Genomic DNA, 21,843 nt, shown 5'->3' on the forward strand with positions numbered 1-21,843 from the left:
TAGCGGATCAAATGTTGGCGTGTCCTAGAAAACTTATCAGAGTTTATAAATCTGATGTCTGTCACCACCATCATTCTCCTTATCGTGAGCATAAAATTTGTTTCCCATTTGCCATGAGTGTAAATTGTCAGCTATACATCATTCCCGATTGTATAACTAAAGACTGTGACAATAATAATGATAGTTATAGCCAACACTTTAGTCCTTTAAATCTTTATAGCTATTCTGTAGGTGACATTATCCCCGTTTTACAGATGATGTAAACTGAGTGTAACTTGTCCATGTAACTTGTCACCCAGACGAGCCAGAATGCAAACCCAGGCAGATTAGCTACAGGAACAACCATACTACAACACAGTATAAATTTTCCTTTTGTTATAAACACCAGCATCATTATAGCTAATGATTTTTTTAGCATCTACTGTGTTCCAGGCACTGTACTAGTGCTGTGCATATAGTATGTATGCAGGTATGTAATCTTCCCAATAACTCTTTGAGATGAGAGACCCAGCCCACTTTGTTCCATGCCCTCCCGAGTAATCGGTGTGCCCAGAACCACACTCAAGGGTCGATTCCACAGTGCCTGGACTCCACCTGCATGTGGACCCTCCTCCCCATCGACCAGGCCTGGAGAGGGGTGTCTTAGGAGAGGGCTCTGAGGGTGACTCGTAGATGACAACAAACACCCTCCTCCAATTGTTGGGGGAAGGGGGAGAATCAGACCCACCAGACACAAATTTTCTTATTTATTTTCCATCACTTCATATCCTTCAGGTCTGCATAAATATCATCTTTTCCTGATACACTCCTAACCACAGTATTTAAGAGGACAGCCCACATCCCAATTTACTTCTTCCTTAACTTTACAACATCTGACATACCGTACCTGTTGCTTGTTTGTCCTCACTAAAATAGAAGCTGTCCACTAAAAACAGAAGCTCTGAGACAGCGGGGACTCTCGTCGGCTTCATTCACTGCTGTAAACGCAGTGCCTACAGTAGTACTTGGCACATAGTAGGTGATCAGCAAATAGCTCTTAAATGAATGAGTGGGTCTTCTAAGAATTTGGCATTTGACAAAATAAAGAGCCGACTGAGGAAGAAGAGACATAATAGCATCGTCCTCTGTTGGCCCAAGGAAGTGGGGCGCAGCGCAGCTAAGCTTGCCTTGCCTACCCCTCACTCACTGTTTTGTCCCAAAGGTGTCAGAAAACCTCGTGCAGCGGGACGGTGACTTCCTGGTTCGTGATTCCCTGTCCAGCCCCGGAAACTTTGTCCTGACTTGTCAGTGGAAGAACCTCCCTCAGCACTTCAAGATCCGCCGGACGGTCCTGCGGCTCAGTGAGGCCTACAGCCGAGTGCAGTACCAGTTTGAGACGGAGAGCTTCGACTCCATCCCCGGCCTGGTGCGCTGTTATGTGGGCAACCGGCGGCCCATCTCCCAGCAGAGCGGAGCCATCATCTTCCAGCCCATCAACAGGACGGTGCCCCTGCGGTGCCTGGAGGAGCACTACGGCACCTCCCCCAGCCGGGCGCAGGAGGGCAGCCTCGTCGAGGGAAGGCCGGACGTGGCCAAGAGGCTGAGCCTCACCATGGGCGGCCCCCAGGCCCGAGAGCAGAGCCTGCCCAGGGGCAACCTCCTCAGGTGGGTCAGGGCGTCCTTGGTCAGTGTTGGGAGCGTGGGGGACCCTCTGGCCAGGAGCAGGCTTAGCTAGGCAGGCGTGCTCCCCCAGGAGCAGAAGAACCATGAACGACGTTAAGAAGAATGTCAAGTGTCACTGGAATAACTGTCACGAGGCAGTGCGTGATTAGTTCCCAATTGAGTTAGTGCCAAAAATAACTGATGCAGTTGCTGAGGAAGGGGACGGCTGACTGGGAGAGACCTCCCAGCGAAGGCGGTAAGGGTTCCGGCTAGGCTGAAGGCTAGGGAAAACGTGGACAGATGCTGCAAAGGGAAGGGTATTCCCAGGGAGGGAGGGGGCTCAGCATGAGCGTAAGAGTAGAGGTAGAAAAGGGGCGAGCGTTGCTTGGAGTGAGGACACTGGTGGAGCTGGAACACAGGGTCCGTGCAGGGGGCTGGCAGGGGGAGGTTTAGGGAGGTGACTGACCCCCACCAGATCGGGGAGGCCTTAATGCCAGGCTAGGGGATTGGAGGAGCCTCAGAGACTCAATGTGGGGAACGGGATGTCCTAAGAATTGGACAGGACAGCGCTGTGTAAGAGGAGTGAGGAAGGGGAGGAGCTGGAATAGCAGCTAGTGAGCCGTGGAGGGTCAGGCTGTGCGGCTGGAGTAGGGCGAGGGTCAGGAGACTCAGACCCAGCCTTCCCGAGACTCTTCTGCATGAGGGGACGATGGAGGAGGGCAAGTCAGACACCGCGGGAGGGACCGGAGGGCGAGGACTTCGGAGGAGAAACCAGCTGTTCCATCTGAGACGCGACTGTGGGCTTGCTGAGCGCCAGTGTCCAGCAACACTTCTGGGGTTCAGGAGGGAAGTTAGGCCTGAAGGCTTAGCTGAGGGCTTGGTCCAAAGGGAGAGGGTGGTTGACTAGGTCAGAAAAGACCAGAGTCCTAAGACAGGAGACGTCAAGAGCCTGGGGGCTGCAGTCTGACCCTCGGGGGATCTCGGGGAGAAGAGTTCAGAGAAGTGGAGGTTGAGCTGAGGCGCCCCGCTGTCAACTGTGAGTGGCGGGCCCTGTGTTAACACAGCACCTGTCTCTCATGGAGAGAGGAGGCCTTGTGCCTATTATCTAACCGCCAGGAAAGGAAAGCAGGCAAGAGGCAGGCAGGGTAGGGTCCCAGCCCCTCAGTTACACGGCTCCCCTTCTCCAGCTCCCTGGCGTCCAAGCTTGCACAACATATTTTATTCCACTCACTGGTTTTCTTTCTGGGCCAGGAGGAAATGTCATAAACTGTAATCTCTAGACTGCAAAAATTCAGAAGCAAAATACAGGACTCTGTGAGTAATACGAATGACGGCTGTGTGCTACTAGGAAGCTCTGGGAGATGTTAGTCAGCGTCTGGCGGTGGACCCTGCCGCCTGCCCTCAAATGCTGGTCCACCCCCGATCTGCTCGACCCTGGACAAGCTACTTACCTGCTCTGGGCCTCAGTTTCTTGGAAAGATGGGGCTTTTGAGGGTTAAATGGTTTAAGATCTGTGAAGTGCTTCGAACAGCGCCGGCACATAGAAAGTGCTAGGTGAGTGTTCATAATCCTAATAATTATTGTTTTCTGGAGAGCAGTAGAATGCAGGACTCAGGGCAGTTGCAGGGAGGGAGGCAAGAGCTGACATTTAGAAATTCTCCTTTTCATGGAAATAAGATCGGACGTGAGATCCCTTAAAATATTAAAAGGGGGCCTCTCTTCTGTTTCTTTTGCGGGGGCGGGGGTTGGCTGCTGAACTGGTGAGCAGGCAGGCAGTGTCGTGAACAGAGCCAGGACGACCCACAGGACCCCTGCCAGGAACAGTGCTGGGGAGCAAGGCCGCCTGGTCAGCCCTCAGCAGCCTGGGTTTAAAATGAGGATTTTTTTTTTTTTTAAAGATAAACAAAAGAAAGGCTGAGAAAGTCACTAAGTCGACGATACAAACCTAACAGAGCCACTCTTCGGATTGCCCTTCGAGAGCAGAGCTCCCTAAGCCTTGTCACCCCTTGGCACAGGTTGCAGGCCCAGAGATGCCTAATCGTAGGAGTGGCGTGGGCTCAGCACGGAAGATGCCCCGAAGCCCTGCCCCTCCGCGCCAGCGGCTCCACACCTTCCCTGACGTCAGGCCTGCTGGTTGGCTGCCCGCCGGCATAGGCGTGCGCTCTGCCAGGTTGCATTCCGGGCCGGTGATGGGGCCCTGGAGTCCGACCGCTGGCGGTGATCACTGCTTAACTATCGCCTCGCTGAAGCTATTGCCTTTTGGAATTTGCCCTCTGCCCTGCTTTATCTCTGAGGCGTTGCTGGAATTTCTCTGTTGCTGGAAGTTTGGGGGGGGGGGGAGTTGGTTTGTTTTATTTCTTTGGTGCTTGCAAAGGTAGGAGAGAACTTGACGATGTCTGTAACATAAGCTTGTCGGGGGCGTTGGAGAGGGGGAGGCCGATTAAAGTTCATTACGACTTGGCTGGTGCAGTGCTTTCTGTTTCAGCAAAAGAGAAATTCTGTCCTTTGGTGCTAATTAGAGAAATTCCCAATCTGAATTGGCAAGGGACAGAGGAATGCTAGCTGATCTTGTCGTTTCGTTTCACCTTTCCCTGTGCGGCTGTGCTCCGTGCCTCGCAGCTGCTGCTTGGTGACGCCACCAAGTCCCTTTTCCCGACTCGGCCCGAGGAGGCTGGCTGTGGGATCCTCCTCGACGCTCCTCGGGCAACCCTGCAGGTTATCTGGGGGACGCTGAGATTTGCACTGAAATGGAAACTGCCCCACAGCTTCCTTCCTGACCGTGGCACTGTGAGGCCTGGTGGAGAATGCATGTTAGTTACACAAGTCTTTCCTTCTGGGTCTGTAAGTAATTTTAGGCGCCGTTAAAAGTACACATTCCAGTTCATCAGATTTTCCTGAGAGTATCTTGAAACCTTTACCCTGATCTGCTCAACAGGATGGAAGGGCTCAGAGGAGGCAGCCTAGGACCTAACTGGATTGGTCCTGGGGACGCGGGGCACAGCCCACGGCACAGTCATGTACTAATCGCCCCCATCGGTAATTTCCACCCTCCACCAGACATTCCTTTACTCTTAGGCTGTGCGGGAGCATCTCATTCTGAGCAATCTTTTTTTTTTTAAAAACTTTCCATGACGTTGCCTAAAGGTTTTACGATTTAATGACATGTTTCTGCCCCACTTGTCTTTTGCTTCAGAAATAGAGAGAAGAGTGGTAGCCAGCCAGCCTGCCTGGATCACATGCAGGACAGAAGAGCCTTGTCCCTCAAAGCCCACCAGTCGGAAAGTTACCTGCCAATTGGTAGGTCTTTGGGAATTTGGGAGGAGGAGGGTGACAGCATTCCCCCGATTTCCTTTAGGCTGTTTCGCCTGCTCCATCTGGTCACCTAATTTGGGAATGACAGAAGACTCCATGTCTGCAGGCTATAGGATGAGGGGTTTGTAGAACTATATCCAGATGCAAATCAGTGAGCTGGACGCTTTATGGGTGCTAGCTTTTACGCCTCATAACAAGCCTTCAAGGTGGGCATGGTTATCGCCTTTGCGGCTGAGGAAACTGAGGCACAGATATTAAGTGACCTGCCTGGGTTCATCTGTCTAGTAAATGGTGAAGCCAGCATTTGAACCCAGGTTTCCTGATTCTAAGCCCAGTTGCTAACTGGTGGTCTTCATAATGAATGCACCTCCCCCTTAGTCTCCTCCCTGGGCAGACGGTGAGTGGGTCAGTCCTGGGGCTCCCGGTAGAGACCTCTCTTCCTCTCCATTCTCCTGCCACAACCAGAAGAGTGAGATGGTATGGAATGTGGGGAAATCAAGTAAGCAATTATGTTAATAGGCGACGGGATTGTTTTTCGTTTTTTTTATAACTGACCTTCCTTGGGGAACCACAAGGTGATTTTCCTGCTGCCCCTTTGTAAACCGCTTGGATGTGGGTTATCTCAGTGTCTTTTTCTCCCTTCCCCGTGTGTCTCTATCTCTTCCTTAAAGCTGGCTGGGATCCACCCTGGCTTTGAGAGTGACTCAGGGCCCCCCCTTTATGCTAAAGTCTTTATGCTAAAGACTTGTGTTTCTTAGGGCAAGGTTAGATTACTCACTGCCCTCCAAGCTCAATGTAGTTCCCTGTTCTGACTGTACTAACCTTCTGTGACCATAAAAATGACATTGCTGCCCAGCTGTCGGTAGTCGCTGGGATTTAGAATTCCCCCAGAAGTGGGGTGGGGCCATCTTAGCCCTTGACATGCTCTAGACTGCTTCTAGACTGCTCTAGACTGCTCTAGATCGGGCCTGCGGTGGTCATACTGACTTTCTTTTGCGGGCGAAAATCGAAATCCTAGGGCCTGAATTGAGGGCCAGGAGCTGTCACTCTAGTTTTGTCTGTTTCATGTTCCTCGCACAGCTGAGCTTTTTCTGACCCTCTCTTATCCTCCACAGGTGGTAAGCTGCCTCCTCAGTCCCCAGGTGTAGGCACAAGACCCTGCCCAAACTCACCGGTTTTCAGGACAGGCAGCGAGCCCACCCTGAGCCCAGCGGTGGTTCGGAGGGTCTCCTCGGACCCTAGGGCAGGGGGGGCACTGAGGGGCTCAGACAGCCAGCTATGCCCCAAACCTCCCCCCAAGCCCTGCAAAGCGCCCATGCTCAAGGCTCCCCGGTCTCCATCCACCTGGCTCAACTCAGAGGCCAACTACTGCGAACTGAACCCAGCCTTGGCCGCAGGCTGCGACGGGGCAGCACGACCGCCCTTCTGTGCCCAGGACAGCTACGTGGACCTGCTGACCGCCAAACAGAACGGCGGGCCGGCTGCCCGGAACTCTGACACCAGCTACTTGATCCTTGATGACAATGACGGGGCAAAGCCTTGGGAGCCGCTGCCGACCCAGAGGGACAAGGGGCAGGAGGACGAGGGTACATTCGTGACACCCCTCCTGGAGACTGCCTCCTCCTTCAAGCCCAACGACCTTGAGTCGAAGCTCCTTCCTCCTGAGAACAAGCCCCTGGAAACTGCGATGCTGAAGCGTGCAAAAGAACTGTTCACCAACAACGACCCCAAGGTCATCGCCCAGCACATGCTGAACATGGACTGCAAGGTAGGTGCCCGGAGGGTGGGTTTGGTTGGACTTCCGAATGTTTGGAAGGAGGATCTGTCTGGGCCTCATTCTGCCTTACCTTGTGACTGCTTTGCTCACAGGAAAACTCAGATGATAACCTGGGTGTGGGGATTTATTTAAGGGGTGGGGACCACAGGCCAGGACAACCCTTGCCCAGGCAGGAAGCTTGTACAATTCACCTGAGACAGAGGGATGCAGGCTGCTACCCAGGGCCGTGCCTTCCCTCTCCCACCCCTGCTGTGTCCTTCTCCCAGCTGGTATGGATTTTCAAGTTCTCCCCCAGCCTCAACGCCATCACAACTGGTGAAGTCAAGTCCAAAGAAGAGTAGATTGTAGATGAAAATGTAGTTTCTGGAGTAGCAGAGCCTTGGTTGTTTTTATTTTCATTGTACATGCTACATATGTACATTATATATTTGTTTTATTGTTACGAAAATGGTCTTTAGGATAAACATTTTTAAAGTTACTTGCTCAATTTAGAAAAATTATAAAATACAATTATAAGACACAATTTTAGAAAAATTATACAATACAGATTAAGAGAAAAGAAAAAATAAAAATCACACAAAATCCAGCTTCTTGGTGATCACTATTGTTAACATTTATTCCGCAAATAGATACATGTAAATAATAATTGCATGCATATCTATTTATTTACCACAGAAATGGCACAGGTCTATACATACCATTCCAAACCCTTTTTGTCTTCCATCGAACAACATGTCATGACTATCTTTCCATGTGACTACATAAATCTGTGTTTACATCATCATCATTTTTGATAGGAAGCATTTCTTTTAGATATGGGTGGCTTTTGTTCATAGCTGGCCCCAAGACAACCTCATCCTTCAGAGAGAAATTTCTAGAAAGCAGGTGCTTAAGGCTGGGGTGTGCTTAGCCCATGCCTCAGTATAAGGAGACAGATCCCTTCATTTGAGCAACAGATAAGGACTTAGAGAGATTTAAAGTCCTTTTTCATTTGTAGCTCAGTGGAGTCAATTAGCTTCAAAGATCAGGGCTTATTGAGGAATTGGGTTTTCCTAAATAAATTTCCTGGGTCATGAATCATGGCAGGAAATCTAATCTCGGAGTACTCCCCCAGTGAGTTCCTCAGTTGATTGAAGCTCACAGGGGCGCAGGGGGCCTCCCAATGTTCCTTAATGAGGAACATTAAGCAGGTGCTGGCTGCTCTGGGGTGAACAGTCTGGGGGGCTGCCAGGAAAGGGGCTGTGTTGGAAGAACAAGGGCTGTTTGCGTGGTTGGCTGGGTGTCCTTGGACAGTGCCCCAAGCGGTCAGATAATTTGCCTTGTTAAGACCTTACCTCACTTTAATGTGAGCTAAACCTGTTTGGGCAGGAAGAGGATTTAGGTCTCCTGTTCTAGTAAGTAGCTCTCATCCTGGGCCCTGGATCTGAGAGCAGAACCACACCAATAGGCCAGGAGCCTGGCGTGAACCTGTCTGGGTTCTCCATGGAGGAAGCTCCTTGTGGGACCATGGGTCTGGGTTTACAGAACAGCCTAATTTCCAGGAGGAAATGAATCCTTCCCCCTTGTGGCCTCAGGCGGGGCTTGGTGGTAGTCTAGGAGGAGGTGAGACACCTGACCACTCTTTGCAGGAGAGTCTGGAACCTTCCCACTGCCTTGGAAGTCTGTTCTCAACTGAAGGAATGTGCAGCCTGCCCTCCTTCTTGTTCTGTTTCTCTGTTTGCATTTTGTCCTCCTGGTGAGGGTCCCACTCCCCCATCTGCCTTCAGGCACCCCTGGAAGAGGGGCTGGACAGAGCCCCCAGACAGCGAGGCAGAGGCCTGAGCAGGAGCCCCCTGACTGACCCCCGCTCCCAGCCCCCAAGGGCAGGGCTGTTAAGTCTTCCTTCCTCCCTCCAGAGTCCCCTGCCATTTCCTTATTCTCTTCCTGAACCACTGACTTCAGGGCTTTGCCAACAAAGCACGCACAACTAGCGTCTGTAAGAGGGAAACAAAACAAAGGCTGTTGTTACTGACTCTAAATGCAACCAGATGGGGCCACCAGAAGCCGAGAGCAGGCACTGGGCAGCATCTGGGGCCCAAGTTCTGGTTCCCACCTGTGCACAGAGCCCGGGGTGTCAGGACAGGTGCGTGGCCCTGAGCGCCTGGAGGCTGCCTGCCCAGCAGTGTGAGCCCCTCCCCAGGCTGAGCCCCTCCCACCCTGCAAAGGGGCACCGCCTTGGCCTCACTCACCCACTGGGCTCTGCAGAAGCTAGAAGGGAGGCCCAGCGGCCAAGGGCCTGGCCTCTGGGGATGAACTGCCTGAGGCTAATGCCACCTCCCCCTGCCTCTCGGGGTCTCTAAAAGGAGAACAGTGCCACAACCCAGGTGGTTGTGAATACTAAAGCCCTCACACCATGCCTGCCCCAGAGTGAAGCTAAGTTAGGGTTCACTAGTGTTCTGTACTGAGCCTTGGTTGAGCACCAACCATGGGCCAAGCCAGGCCAGGTCATAGTGGGAGAGGCAGGAGCGACGGTGACACAGAAATTCAGACCACAGCCCAGGTGGGAAATGCTCTGCAGGGGAAAGCACAGGACCTGCAGGGCCTCTGAGGTAGGGTCTTAAACATAGGGTAGAGAGGGAATCCGGGTGGAGATGTCTGAGATGGGTTTTGAAGGCTGAGTAGGAGTTGGCCTGATTAAGAACACAAAACGCATCTTCCAGGTGGCAGGCAACACACACGTGCCGAGACTCAGAGGTCAAAAGCTGTGGGGGGTTGGTTTATGGAGGATTCACCCTGTGTGGGTGGTGAAGGGCACATAGGGTCAGCTGGGGGAGGGCCTGGGGTCTTTCCTTCTTGTTTTTAAGTCTACTTTTGGGCTCGTGCCAGGTTGCTGCCTTCAAAGAACTTTGCAGTTCAGTGAGGGAGACAGGCCCGTAAGAGCACAGTGCAAATCAGAGTCCCCTGCGGAGGACAACAGACACGGATAGTGGAGCCAGGCAATCTCATTTCTCTGGAGAAGGTCCCTGGCAGCTGGGAGGAGAGCAGGGCCAGGCCCCTCTCAGGGCTCCCCTGGGTCACTGCAGCAGCTCCCGAGGCAATGGGATGAGGATCAGGCAGAGTTCAGAGATCCTGCAAAGCTAGGATGGCTAAGATCAGAAGAGCAGAGGGTGGCTAGAATAACTCATCGTGGGGCATTGCTGTCACCCTGCACTGCCGGGTCCAGCTCATAGTAAATCCTCTACAAGTGTTCATCCCTCCTCTGCATCTCTGAGCTGCATGGCCTCAGGCTTTTCCAGGAGACCTAATCCAGGCTCTGCACTGTGACCTCAGGGCCCCCTTGTTCCACAGCTCAGCCTTGGGGCAAGCAGGTGTCAGCATTTCCTGGTAATACGTCAGGAAAGTGACCAGGGGATTGCATGTTTACACTGAAGGAAAACAGACTGGAGAGGAAAACAGCTTCCAGAATAAAACTGAATCAATGACAAGGCTTTGACTCTTGTTACACAGAGTGTGCATGGATTGGATGTGTTGGGTTTGGAGCCTCTGACAGGGCAGGTGTCTAAACAAGCAAGCAAAATGTGTGTGATTGCAGGTGGCCGGGGTGTGCCTCAGGGCTGCCTTGTCATGGTCAAGGTGTAAATCTCTGTCCAGAGATCCGGCCAGAATTCTTCCCCCTTCCACGTGGCCAACGATTCACAACTTGACTTTTTAAATAGCTGGGGTTTTAGGGTCATTTGATCCTTGGCAGAGTCTTTGAGAAAGGTGAACTTAGCCATTGTGTTAGAGAAGGGGAAACTGAGGCTCAGAGAGCAGTGTATGAATCCTGCATCCTATTCTGGAGTCTGCACTGGACAGTTCATCCCCAGCGCTGACAGTGGCGCCTCTGCTCAACCACAGAAGTTAAGGGTCAAGGTTAATAATATCAGCTAAACTTCTAGATGTTTTTCATGGCCTGTTATGAAGACACCTGGACTGTTCATATACCCGGGATAATTATAGTTGAGGACAACACCAGCTCAAAGAGAGGGGTTGTCCCGCGCCTGCCGTGTGTCCAGGGTTGGTTTGACCCACTGTATCTGCTAGTTGCACTGTTAGTACATCAGTGCTCTGTGAGTGTCACCAGCCCCGTTTTAGAGACGGCCTGACTCAGTTGTAGTATTTGGAGGTAGCATGTAATAACCCTAAGTGGTCAACTAATACCTGATTCCAATAAGCTGTGATCACACACTAGAACTGAGATGGGGAGAGCTGGCTGGGACAAACAAACCAGATTTCCTTTAAGGAAGACCTCTCGGGGTGGGGGGAAGAAGTGGGTGTGTTTGAGACCTCGGGTTTCAAATCGCTATACACGTTTCTAATGGTTTCCAGACGAACACTGCGTTTCCTGAGCCCAGGAGAGGTGTAATTAAGGGTAATAGGAGCCAGCCCTGCCGTTAAGTGAGAACATGAACGGCAGAGCCTGCAGCAGAGCAGCATTTGGACGCAGCTCTGCTTTTCCACTGCAGGGGATCCGTCTGCTCTGCGCACACACAGCCCTGCTGTTAGCAGCAAAACATCACAGCAGGATCCAGCCTGTGTTAGACAAAAGCTTGAAGAACTGCACCGTTCTCTGACCGGGCAGAAACACCAAATCTGCAGATTCTGCAGACCAATCTAGGTGCTTTCCTCCCAGGTTTTACATTCCAGTATGTGTATTAAAATCCTCCAAATATATTAAAATTGTATCCTAAGATGCCACTGCTTAAAAAGAAATGCAACAAGTCAAGTGCATCCACACTGTTCCAGTTTAGTGTATTTCTTTCCATGTGATAAATTCGTGTTTGCAGCAAGCCCGCGTCCTGGTCCAGTTCATTTCAACCTGTGTTCTTGACAGGTCGCGAGGATACTTGAAGTCTCTGAAGAGATGAGGAAGAACATGGGCATGAGCTCAGGGCTGGAGCTCATCACCCTGCCTTATGGCCACCAGCTGCGCCTGGACATCATTGAAAGGTGAGCAGTGCCGCTCTGCATTTATGGCGCTTTCAACGCCACAGGCTGCAGAGCTGGGAGAGGCCAGGCACCCACCACCCCAGTTCTGCCTCGCTTGAAGGCGGGGGGCCCAGAAGCTGTAGCCAGAGAATTCCTGGAGAAGCTCAAAGAGACAGCAAAGAGGAAGTCAGGGAACAGAGAGCACGTTCCCATCCCTGCTCCAGGAGCAGGTGGAGGAGCGGACAGACGATCCGCCTGGGAGCACAGCTCACCACAGCCCCCGCCAGCCTGGGCTGGGAGCAGTCTGCAGGCAGGCGGAGCACGGACGCCTTACCACCTCCAGCCCGGCTCGCTGAGCTGCGGCCCCCTCGTCTCCGGAGTTCAAGACTGCTTTAGGAATTAAGTGGGAGTTTGTGGGGAAGCTGGGAAGAACAGAGTCTGAACAATGTTTTCTCTGAAGGGTGGACAGATGGGGGATCAGAGGTCAGGGGATGACGGAACTCGGGCCCCCGGCCTCTGAAGCATCACTGCCCTCTTACAAAAAGCCAGGGCCCTGGCTGTCCATTAAAACCCACTCACTTGAACATCAGATATTTAGAAATTAGAAAGATAGAAGTAGTGAGGCACGTTTTTAAGAAGCACTAGACTAGATTCTCATATTACCGTAGAAGTTGGCCTTTTCGACACAAAAGAAAAGATTGTTTTTTGTGTGTGAGACTATCTTGTTATCTTAAGTTTTCTGTTTCTCCAACCAGGTTCCCAATTGCCACGACACACGTGTGGTCTTTAATGGACAGCCAGGGCCCTGGCTTTTTGTGAGAAGAGGGCAGGGGTGATTCAGGGGCCGGGGGCCCGAGTGCTGTCATCCCCTGCCCATGGCTTTCCCTGATGTTCTGGGTCACAGTGCTGTCCAGTACAGCAGCTCTCTGTGATGGCAGAGATCTCATTACAGCAGCCACTAGCCACATGTTGCTACCGGGCACCTGAAATGTGGCAACTGAAGGATGCAATGTTTTATTTTACTGTTTACTATTTTAAGTGTAAGTAGCCACATATGGCTAGTGGACAGTGCAGTCCTAGGCTGTCAGCCCCTAGAAAGTAAACATTGTATTTTAAATAGCCTGGGAGGGTCGATAACAGCTGCTTTCCAGGTTACCTGACTATGAAACAGATAAAATGGCTCCAATACTGCTATTGCCTTGGCTTCACAGCCACAGATGCATCCCATAGGAAACACCCGGAGTACCAAATGGAAGACTTCTGGGAGGTAGGAGGACAGGAAATGGCCCCTGCTGCCTTTGATCAGAGGCCAGGGTGGGTGCTTGTTGGCCTGTTGTTCAGTGTCTTTGGGCAATGTAGGTCCGACTTCCGAATTCCCTACTTTCCCTGCTCAGACTGTTCTAGATGCTAGCCCCGCTCTCCAGGCGTCCTCTTGCCTCCCCATGCCGCAGGGGCCTGGCTTCTCATTTCCACTAACTTTCCCTCCTTCCTGGTCTGGGCCCGGTGGTCATCATTTCCACAGAGATCAGCTGTGCTGCCATGCGTCCCCGTTTCTCATGTGATACATTCCAGCCTGAAAACTCCCCAGTTGCAGGCCGTATTTTATCAGTGTCATTAGGTGTGTTGGGCATGGATTCTAGGCCCAGGCTGAGGTCAGCAGGCTTGAGGCTTCTCTCTGGGCTATTTTCTGACTTCCACTCTTGTCTACATCCGTTTCCTCTTTCTCCTGATTGCCACCTGCCTGGGGTCTGGCTCCTTGGCTTGTTTCCTGTTCAGGTCTGACCTGTGGGATCTACCTGCTAGGGCTTGGAGAGCTGTTTTCTCCATTACAGTGTGTTTACTAAATAAAGGCCAAGGTTATAGCAGTCCTGCAGGATCAAATGACATTATTGTGTTTGAGAATTGAATACAAACTACCCTTCATTTTAAACTTACCACCTCACCCATTCCAAGCCTAGCAAGCAGAGATCCTTCGTATAACATTTAGTGCCTCCCCCTGCCGACCCCGGGAGCTTCTGCTGTAGGGCCGCCTTGCTGAGCTGGTTTTCTCATGGTGGTGTATGCAGGAGGCTTGAGGCAAATGTTGGTTAAACGAATGGATATAATTACCCAAATAGCTGTTGATATAACGCCAGGTCTTAAAGAAGTAGAGAACCTGTCTTTTATTAAGGGGCATTAAAACACAGGAAAAAACACTGAATTAAAGAATCATTTGAAGGCAACATGGGAAGTTAGTTTACTATTAAACATCTAAAATGTTTGGCTCAACCTTAACAGTTTGCAAATGGGTAACAAAACTCTTCAATAAGTACAACAGATAATAAAAATACACTTTAAGCCTATTTTAGGATCCATTAATTAGGAAAGACAGGACATCAGCAAAAAAGATAAAGAAAAAGGAAAGAGAGACCAACAGGCAAAAGGGACCAAGATACAGAGGGAGAGATGCACATATAGATACAATTTTAGTAACTACTATTTGCTGGGTGCTGTGGTGCCAGGCGCTTTAATTATCTTTACACACACACACAGTCTTTCTCCCAACAACCCTTGTTCCCATTTTAGAGATGAGGAAATGGGGGAGTGGAGCAGTCAGGTAACAGCCTAAGGTCACACTCCGAGCAAGCACACTGCATACCCACATGTGCAAACATTCACAGACAGCAGAGCCCGTTACTGATTTAACAATCATTAGAGAAACCAGTAATGCTAAGCACTAGATGAATCACACCTCTCTCTGCTCTAGAAGAGTGAGAGAGAGACCAGCACACGTGGGCACAGAGAGAAGCATGGTCTTGGAGTAACATCCTTAGCTGTGGACTTTCAGGACAAGGTGGCCCAGTTTCAAAGGCAAAGTCGTATTGTTTCGACTATAGCTGTGAATCAGGGCTTCACCTCCAGCGCTGTACCAGCGCCTGGAGAAATTTACCTGAGGCTACTCTGGCCCAAGGCAGGAACTCCTGGTCCCTAGGAGGAAGGAGAGGCGGGTTTACAGGCTGTGCTGCTGCCACCAGGAAGGAGACCTCTCTGCGACCCCATTCATATTGGTCCCATTGTCTGTAAAGAAAAGACCATTCTGCTTCCTGTTTTGGGTCTGTGAGGTTGACCTGTGTAGTTCAGGATGAGAAAAGGGAGGATTGTTGGCAGATACAAGATTTCAATTTTATTAGGTCTGACCTTACAGGGAAATCCTGCTGGTCTACTGTTGAGTCTTTGTGCACATCTCCATTCACTTTCTGGCCCCTTGACCGGAGCCACAGACACTCTGTTCTTAGCTCCTCATTTCTTTCTTTGTTCTGACATCCATGTCGTCTTCCTGAATGAAGCATGTTCTCTTGTTTTTCTGTCCCTTGCATCCCCCAGTCCAGGGGGCTCAGGGGAGGTGGCCCAGGGCTTCCCTGAGGAAGGGATTCCCCAGTGTGTTGGGGGACCTGGCGTCTCCGCAGACCTGTCATGGTGGAAGGTACAAGGAGCCACTTGCACTTTTGAGCAGCTTCACCCCAGGAGGGCCCTCTTCACACCCCCTGCTCCAGGGCTGAACAGCCCTGTCCTGGGGCATCTGTCCTTTTTGACTCTCCATAGGACACCCACCGAGGCCTCCCCGGGGCCCTGCTGCAGTCAGCCTAATGGAGGTGATCTCTCTGTTGAAATCAGCAACCAAACCGGCTGAGCTGCCAGTGCATCTCAGGGCGATAGCAGCAAATGGTGGAAAGCCAGTCCTTTCCCTGGCCAGTTTGGTTTTGTTTCCTCCTAGTCCTGTTGGCCCTGGGCCTGACTGCTGTTTTCCTCCCTCTCAGACACAACACGATGGCCATCGGCATTGCAGTGGACATTCTGGGCTGCACGGGCACTTTGGAGGACAGAGCAGCCACCCTCAATAGGATCATCCAGGTGGCAGTGGAGCTGAAAGACTCCATGGGGGACCTCTATTCTTTCTCGGCCATCATGAAGGCCTTGGAAATGCCGCAGGTAAATTCTCACTTGCTTTGTGCGGCCCTGTGGGCCTGTGTGTACTTAACGTTCTGCAAAGTGGTCTGCAAGCCCATGCTTAGCAAATCACAGATGATTTTAATTAACCTCAAAAGGTAAATCGTATCTTAGTGAAAGCTGCTTTAATTAGGGGGCAAACAAGAGCAGTGTCCCAAGTATTTTGGCTCTGTTTTTAAAAACAGCAGATAATTGCTGACAACCTACACTTTCTCTTTGATATACGATAAGAAGAGTCATCCTCAGGAACTATAGATATTCCTGAAGGACCAGTTAGGATGATCACGTCTGGCTTGGGTGTGTTGTATAAGAAAGAGACTGCTTCTGTCTGGGTCACCGGATGTGCGGGCAGTTTGGGGTAATGACTGGCAAACTGGGACATTCTCTAAGAATCCCTAGAGTGATTTATCTCAAAGTATGTTCCTCAGATCACCTAAAACAGACTCTGCTGTTAAAAAATTCAGATTCCTGGCCCATCTGCTATATAACCCCCTAAGCAGAGTTTCTGAAATCGGGCACTTTGAATTTATCTGCTTTGACAGACTGTTCTTAGGAGGAGGGTCAAAACTGAAAACCTGTCTTTGAAGTCAAATGGACCTCATAGAGGAAAGTGGTCCTGTTGTCTTGACTGCTAGGAGTCAGCTTTCAGACTTCCGTTGTGTTAAGCCCTAGGTGCTCGGCAACTTCGAGTACGAGACCACAGTCCCACAAGCTCAATGTGCAACCCCTAACACCAAAACCGCTGCTCATTTAGCTTGGCTGTTTCACAGCCACAGATTGTCTCTGAAATCCTGCCGGGCGCTCACTGAACATTCACCATTGCCACTGGGGCACTGTTGCCAAGTCAGGGCATGTTAGGAACATAATTTCCTTGCACGAAAACGAGGTCACCTTTCAAACAAGAAGCTGAAAAACCTCATGCTTTCACCAGGAAATTTTGAGAGGGGTCAATTCCAATTATAATATTCCAAGAGCTTTCAAAATTCTTTAGATGCACTGGAACTGCATAGGCGCGATATTTGAAATAAGCAAGTTCAGCCATATTTTCATGATATACTGACTTCTACTATACTAACAGGAGTTCTAATTTTTCATTTGGGTGTTTTTAATTTACATCATATTTATTTCCTCTTATCCAAAACTGCCTATAATTTTGAGGGCTAACAGGCTAGCTGTATGCATAGGCCCCCCAGCCCAGAGCTTCCTCCGAGAGAAGTGAAGGGGGTGTTTTGTGGCATTAACGTGGTTGCAGTCCATGACATCCAACTCAGCCATTAGGGACTTAGCCCAAAGCACCTAAATATAGGGACTTAGCCCAAAGCACCTAAACATAGGGACTTAGCCCAAAGCACCTAAACATAGGGACTTAGCCCAAAGCCCCTAAACATAGGGACTTAGCCCAAAGCACCTAAACATAGGGACTTAGCCCAAAGCACCTAAACATAGGGACTTAGCCCAAAGCATAGGGACTTAGCCCAAAGCACCTAAACATAGGGACTTAGCCCAAAGCACCTAAACATGCCTTTATAGATGGCTGCCCCCCCACCCCCACACACAGCAGCATCAGATTTCTCCCTTCTGGAGCACTTCAGCAATGAGGGGGCAGAGTCCTCTAGGGTGTTCAGGGCCCTGCTTGGGGAGGGGAGTGGCAGGCCCAGGAAAAACCCGAGAGGAGAGTCATGTCATTTCTGTGTGTCATCATCTAAACCTGCTCCTTCTCTTCGCAGCTTCTGGTATCAAGAGAGAGCATCCAGGAGATGGGCCTAGCCCAGAGACAAGGGCTCCTTTCAGAAAGGCGGATGCTTCAGGGAGGGGGAAGAGAAGAGAGGGCGGGGTGGTAGAACAGCCACATCCTTTCCTTCCCAGCAAACCTGCTGATGGTGATCCTTTCTCACCTTCCTCTTGGAATACACAGGGAGCTCTTAGAGCCCAAGGAAATGAATTTCAGCTCTGCCATTTAGCAGCTATGAAACCTTGAGCAAGTTACCTAATCTCTTCTGTTTTCTGACCTGAAAAATGAAGCCAAAATACCTGCCTCATAGGGCATGGTGAGGATTAAATGAAATTCCTCAAATACCTGACAGAGTTGGCTCTCATTCCATAAATATTAGTTCCCTTCCCTCCTTCCTTGTTTCATGTAGAAAAGGTCAGACACGGGCTTGCTGGTTTTAAGGTGTGAGTGGGGGACCATTTATCTAGGGCAGTCAGAGTCAGTGGCATATGCTGGTTTTGACTGAATTGTTCCCAAAGAAATGAAAAGGGATGAGTAGTGGCATCATATGGTCTAGGCAATTTTCCACATGTCTCAGACTTTATTACTTACAAGTAACATTAAAATGCTGTATGTCACATTCTACATCCTTACATCAGTATAACCTCTGTGGAGGACAGTTGGCAACTCCTATCAAAATTTAAAATACATGTATTTTTTGACCCAGTAGTTCCACTTCTGGAAATTTATCCTCCAGATATTTGGTAACAGAAAAATATGTTTAAAGCGCTTATCTATAGGAAACTAGTTAAACTATGGTTTATGCATAAATGGAACACTAGGCAAAAGTTTAACAAAACAAGACTGTTCTATGCTGTTTTATATGTACTTACACGGAATAATTTCCAAACAATGAACAGGAAAATATGTGTAGTATGATATGCATTTATTTTAAAAGGTGTGTGTGTCTCATGGGTCATTAGAGCAATGTGGAGCGGGGTCGGGGTGGGGATTAGCTTTTCTCTGTACACTCCTTTCAACTGCTTTGAGTTTTTACCATGTACCTCTATCATCCATTCCAAAACTTAAGCAAAAAGGTAGTTTTAAAAAGAGCCTTTTTCAAAACGGTAACACCTTTCTTTCTTCCAGATCACAAGGTTAGAAAAAACGTGGACTGCCCTGCGGCACCAGTACACACAAACCGCCATCCTCTATGAGAAACAGCTGAAGCCTTTTAGCAAAATCCTGCACGAAGGCAGAGGTGAGCACAGGATCAGGACAAGGGGGTCTGGTGGCAGCCCTGGCAGTGTCATATCTGTTCTGGTTTGATCGAAGCATTTAGCAGGGCATATTATGAGGCTCTGAGTTATCTGCAGGACTGTTGATGGGTCACCAAGGCTTTTATCATATGACAGCATCGCTTGTAGGTCTGCAGTTGCTAAAACAAGACATAGGCTACTAGTTACCTTATTTTGTGCTTAGCTTTATAAATTGAGGTGTAACTTACGTATTAGATTCAGGTGTACAACATAATGATTTGATATTTGTGTATGTTGCAAAATGATCACAATAAGACCAGTTAACATCTGTTACCATACATGGTTACAAAACGTTTTTTTTCTTCTGATGAAAACTTTCAAGATCCACTCTACTAGCTACTTCCAAATATGCAATACAGTATTATTAACTATAGTCACCATGCTGTACATTACATCCCCCAGGACTTATTCACTTTATAACTGGAAATTCGTACCCTTTGATCCCCTTCACCCATTTCACTTCTCCCCCTACCCCAACTCAGGCAACCACCAATCTGTTCTCTATATCCATGAGCTCAAAGGGTGTTTTTGTTTTTGTTTTTTTTAGGTATCACATGTAAGTGAGTTCATACGGTATTTATCTTTTTCTGTCTGACTTATTTCACTTAGCATAATGCCCTCAAGTTGCATTCGTGTTGTTACAAATGGCAGGATTCATTCTTTTTTAATGGCTGAATAATATTCCATTGCATATATATGTATACGTGTGTGTGTGTGTATACACACATGCATCTTCTTTTTTTACTGAAGTTATAATTGATTTACAATGTTGTGTTAGATTCTGATGTACAGCAAAATAATTCAGTTATACATATATATTTTTCATATTCTTTTTCATTATAGGTTATTACAAGATATTGAATGTAGTTCCCTATGCTATACAATAGGACCTTGTTATTTATCTATTTTATATATAGTATTTTAAAAAATAAATTTATTTATTTTTTGGCTGTGTTGGGTCTTGGTTGTTGCACTCAGGCTTTCTCTAGTTGTGGCGAGCAGGGCTACTCTTGGTTGCGGTGCATGGGCTTCTCATTGCGGTGGCTTCTCTTGTTGCGGAGCACAGGCTTCAGTAGTTGTGGCTCATGGGCTCTAGAGTGCTGGCTCAGTAGTTGTGGCGCACGGGCTTAGTTGCTCCATGGCATGTGGGATCTTCCCAGACCAGGGCTCAAACCCCTGTCCCCTGCATTGGAAGGCGAATTCTTAACCACTGCACCACCAGGGAAGTCCCTATATATAGTACTTTGTATCTGCTAATTCCAAACTCCTCATTTATCCCTCCCCTTCTTTCCCCTTTGGTAACCATAGATTTGTTTTCTATTACTGTGAGTCTGTTTCCATTCTGTAAATAAGTTCATTTGTATCTTTTTAGATTCCACACGTAAGTAATATCATATATTTGTCTTTGTCTGACACACTTCACTTATGAAGTATGGTAATCTCTAGGTCCATCCATATTGCTGCAGATGGCATTATTTCATTCATTTTTATGGCTGAGTAATATTCCATTTTGTGTGTGTGTGTGTGTGTGCGTGTGTGTGTGTATATACCACATCTTCTTTATCTACTCATCTGTCGATGGACGTTTAGGTTGCTTCCATATCTTGGCTGTTGTAAATAGTGCTGCTGTGACCATTGGGGTACATGTATCTTTTCGAATTAGAGTTTTCTCTGGATATATGCACAGGAGTGGGATTGCTGGATCATATGGCAACTCTAATTTTAGTTTTTTAAGGAACCTCCATACTGTTCTCCATAGTGGCTGCACTAATTTTCATTCCCACCAACCGTGTAGAAGGGTTCCCTTATCTCAACACCCTCTCCAGCACTTATTGTTTGTGACTTTTTGATGACGGGCATTCTGACCAGTATGAGGTGATACCTCATTGTAGTTGTGATTTACATTTCTCTGATAATTAGCAATGTTGAGCATCTTTTCATGTGCCTATTGGCCATCTGTATGTCTTCTTTGGAGAAATGTCTATTTAGGTCTTCTGCCCATTTTTTGATTGGGTTGTTTTTTTGTTATTGAGTTGTATGAGCTGTTTGTGTATTTTGGAAATTAAGCCCTTGTTGGTTGCATTGTTTGCAAATATTTTCTCCCAGTCTGTTGGTTGCCTTTTCATTTTGTTTATGGCTTCCTTTGCTGTGCAAAGTTTATAAGTTTGATTAGGTCCCATTTGTTTATCTTTGCTTTTATTTCTATTGCCTTGGGAGACTAAAAAAACATTGCTATGATTTATACCAGAGAATGTTTTGCCTATATTCTCTTCTCAGAGTTTTATGGTGTCATGTCTTATATTTAGGTCTTTAAGTCATTTTGAGTTTATTTTTGTGTATGCTGTGAGGGAGTGTTCTAACTTCATTGATTTGCATGTAGCTGTCCAGCTTTACCACCACTTGCTGAAGAGACTGTCTTATCTCCATTGTATATTCTTGCCTCCATTTTCAAAGATTAATTGACCACAGGTGTCTGGGTTTATTTCTGGGCTCTGTATTCTGTTCCATTGATCCATATGTCTGTTTTCATACCAATACCATGCTGTTTTGATTACTGTAGCTTTGTAGTATTGTCTGAAGTCTGGGAGGATTACGCCTCCAGCTTTGTTCTTTTTCTTCAGGATTGCTGTGGCAATTCTGGGTCTTTTGTGACTCCATATAAATTTTACGATTATTTATTCTAGTTCTGTGAAAAATGTCATGGGTAATTTGATAGGGATCACATTAAATCTGTAGGTTGCTTTGGGTAGTATGGCCATTTTAACTATTAATTCTTCCAGTCCAAGAGCATGAGTCCACATCTTCTTTATCCATTCATCCATTGATGGACATTTAGGTTGGTTCCATGTCTTGGCTTTTACAAATAATGCTTCAGTGAATGGGGCAGGGGGGTGGTGCATGTATCTTTTCAAATTAGTGTTTTTGTTTTATTCAGGTAAATACCCAGAGTTGAAATTGCTGAATCATATGACAGCTCTATTTTTAACTTTTTGAGGAACCTCCATTTTCCATAGTGGCTGCACCAATTTACATCCCCACCAACAGTGCACAAGGGTTCCCTTTTCTCTGCATCCTTGCTAAAACTTATTTCTTGTCTTTTTGATAACAGCCATTCTAATAGATGTGAGATGATATCTCATTGTGATTTT

At 48.4% G+C, this 21,843-nt stretch overlaps 1 protein-coding gene across 5 annotated transcripts in view; it reads left to right on the top strand.

Annotated features, from left to right (window-relative positions):
* BCAR3 (BCAR3 adaptor protein, NSP family member) overlaps positions 1 to 21,843 on the top strand; it is a 203,324-nt gene that overhangs the window by 175,401 nt on the left and 6,080 nt on the right. For 4 of the 5 annotated variants that reach the window (XM_082476960.1, XM_082476959.1, XM_082476962.1 and 1 more), the window contains 6 exons: positions 1,202 to 1,644; positions 4,835 to 4,938; positions 6,069 to 6,721; positions 11,583 to 11,698; positions 15,475 to 15,646; positions 18,525 to 18,636. In XM_082476960.1, coding sequence (XP_082333086.1) covers positions 1,202 to 1,644; positions 4,835 to 4,938; positions 6,069 to 6,721; positions 11,583 to 11,698; positions 15,475 to 15,646; positions 18,525 to 18,636 — 1,600 coding nt within the window. Of the gene's footprint in view, positions 1 to 1,201; positions 1,645 to 3,806; positions 4,016 to 4,834; positions 4,939 to 6,068; positions 6,722 to 11,582; positions 11,699 to 15,474; positions 15,647 to 18,524; positions 18,637 to 21,843 lie in introns of those variants that run through there. The other variant, XM_082476963.1, reaches the window with a different exon arrangement.

This window comes from Balaenoptera physalus, assembly GCF_965194825.1.
Source record: "Balaenoptera physalus genome assembly, chromosome: 1".
Lineage (NCBI taxonomy): Eukaryota > Metazoa > Chordata > Mammalia > Artiodactyla > Balaenopteridae > Balaenoptera > Balaenoptera physalus.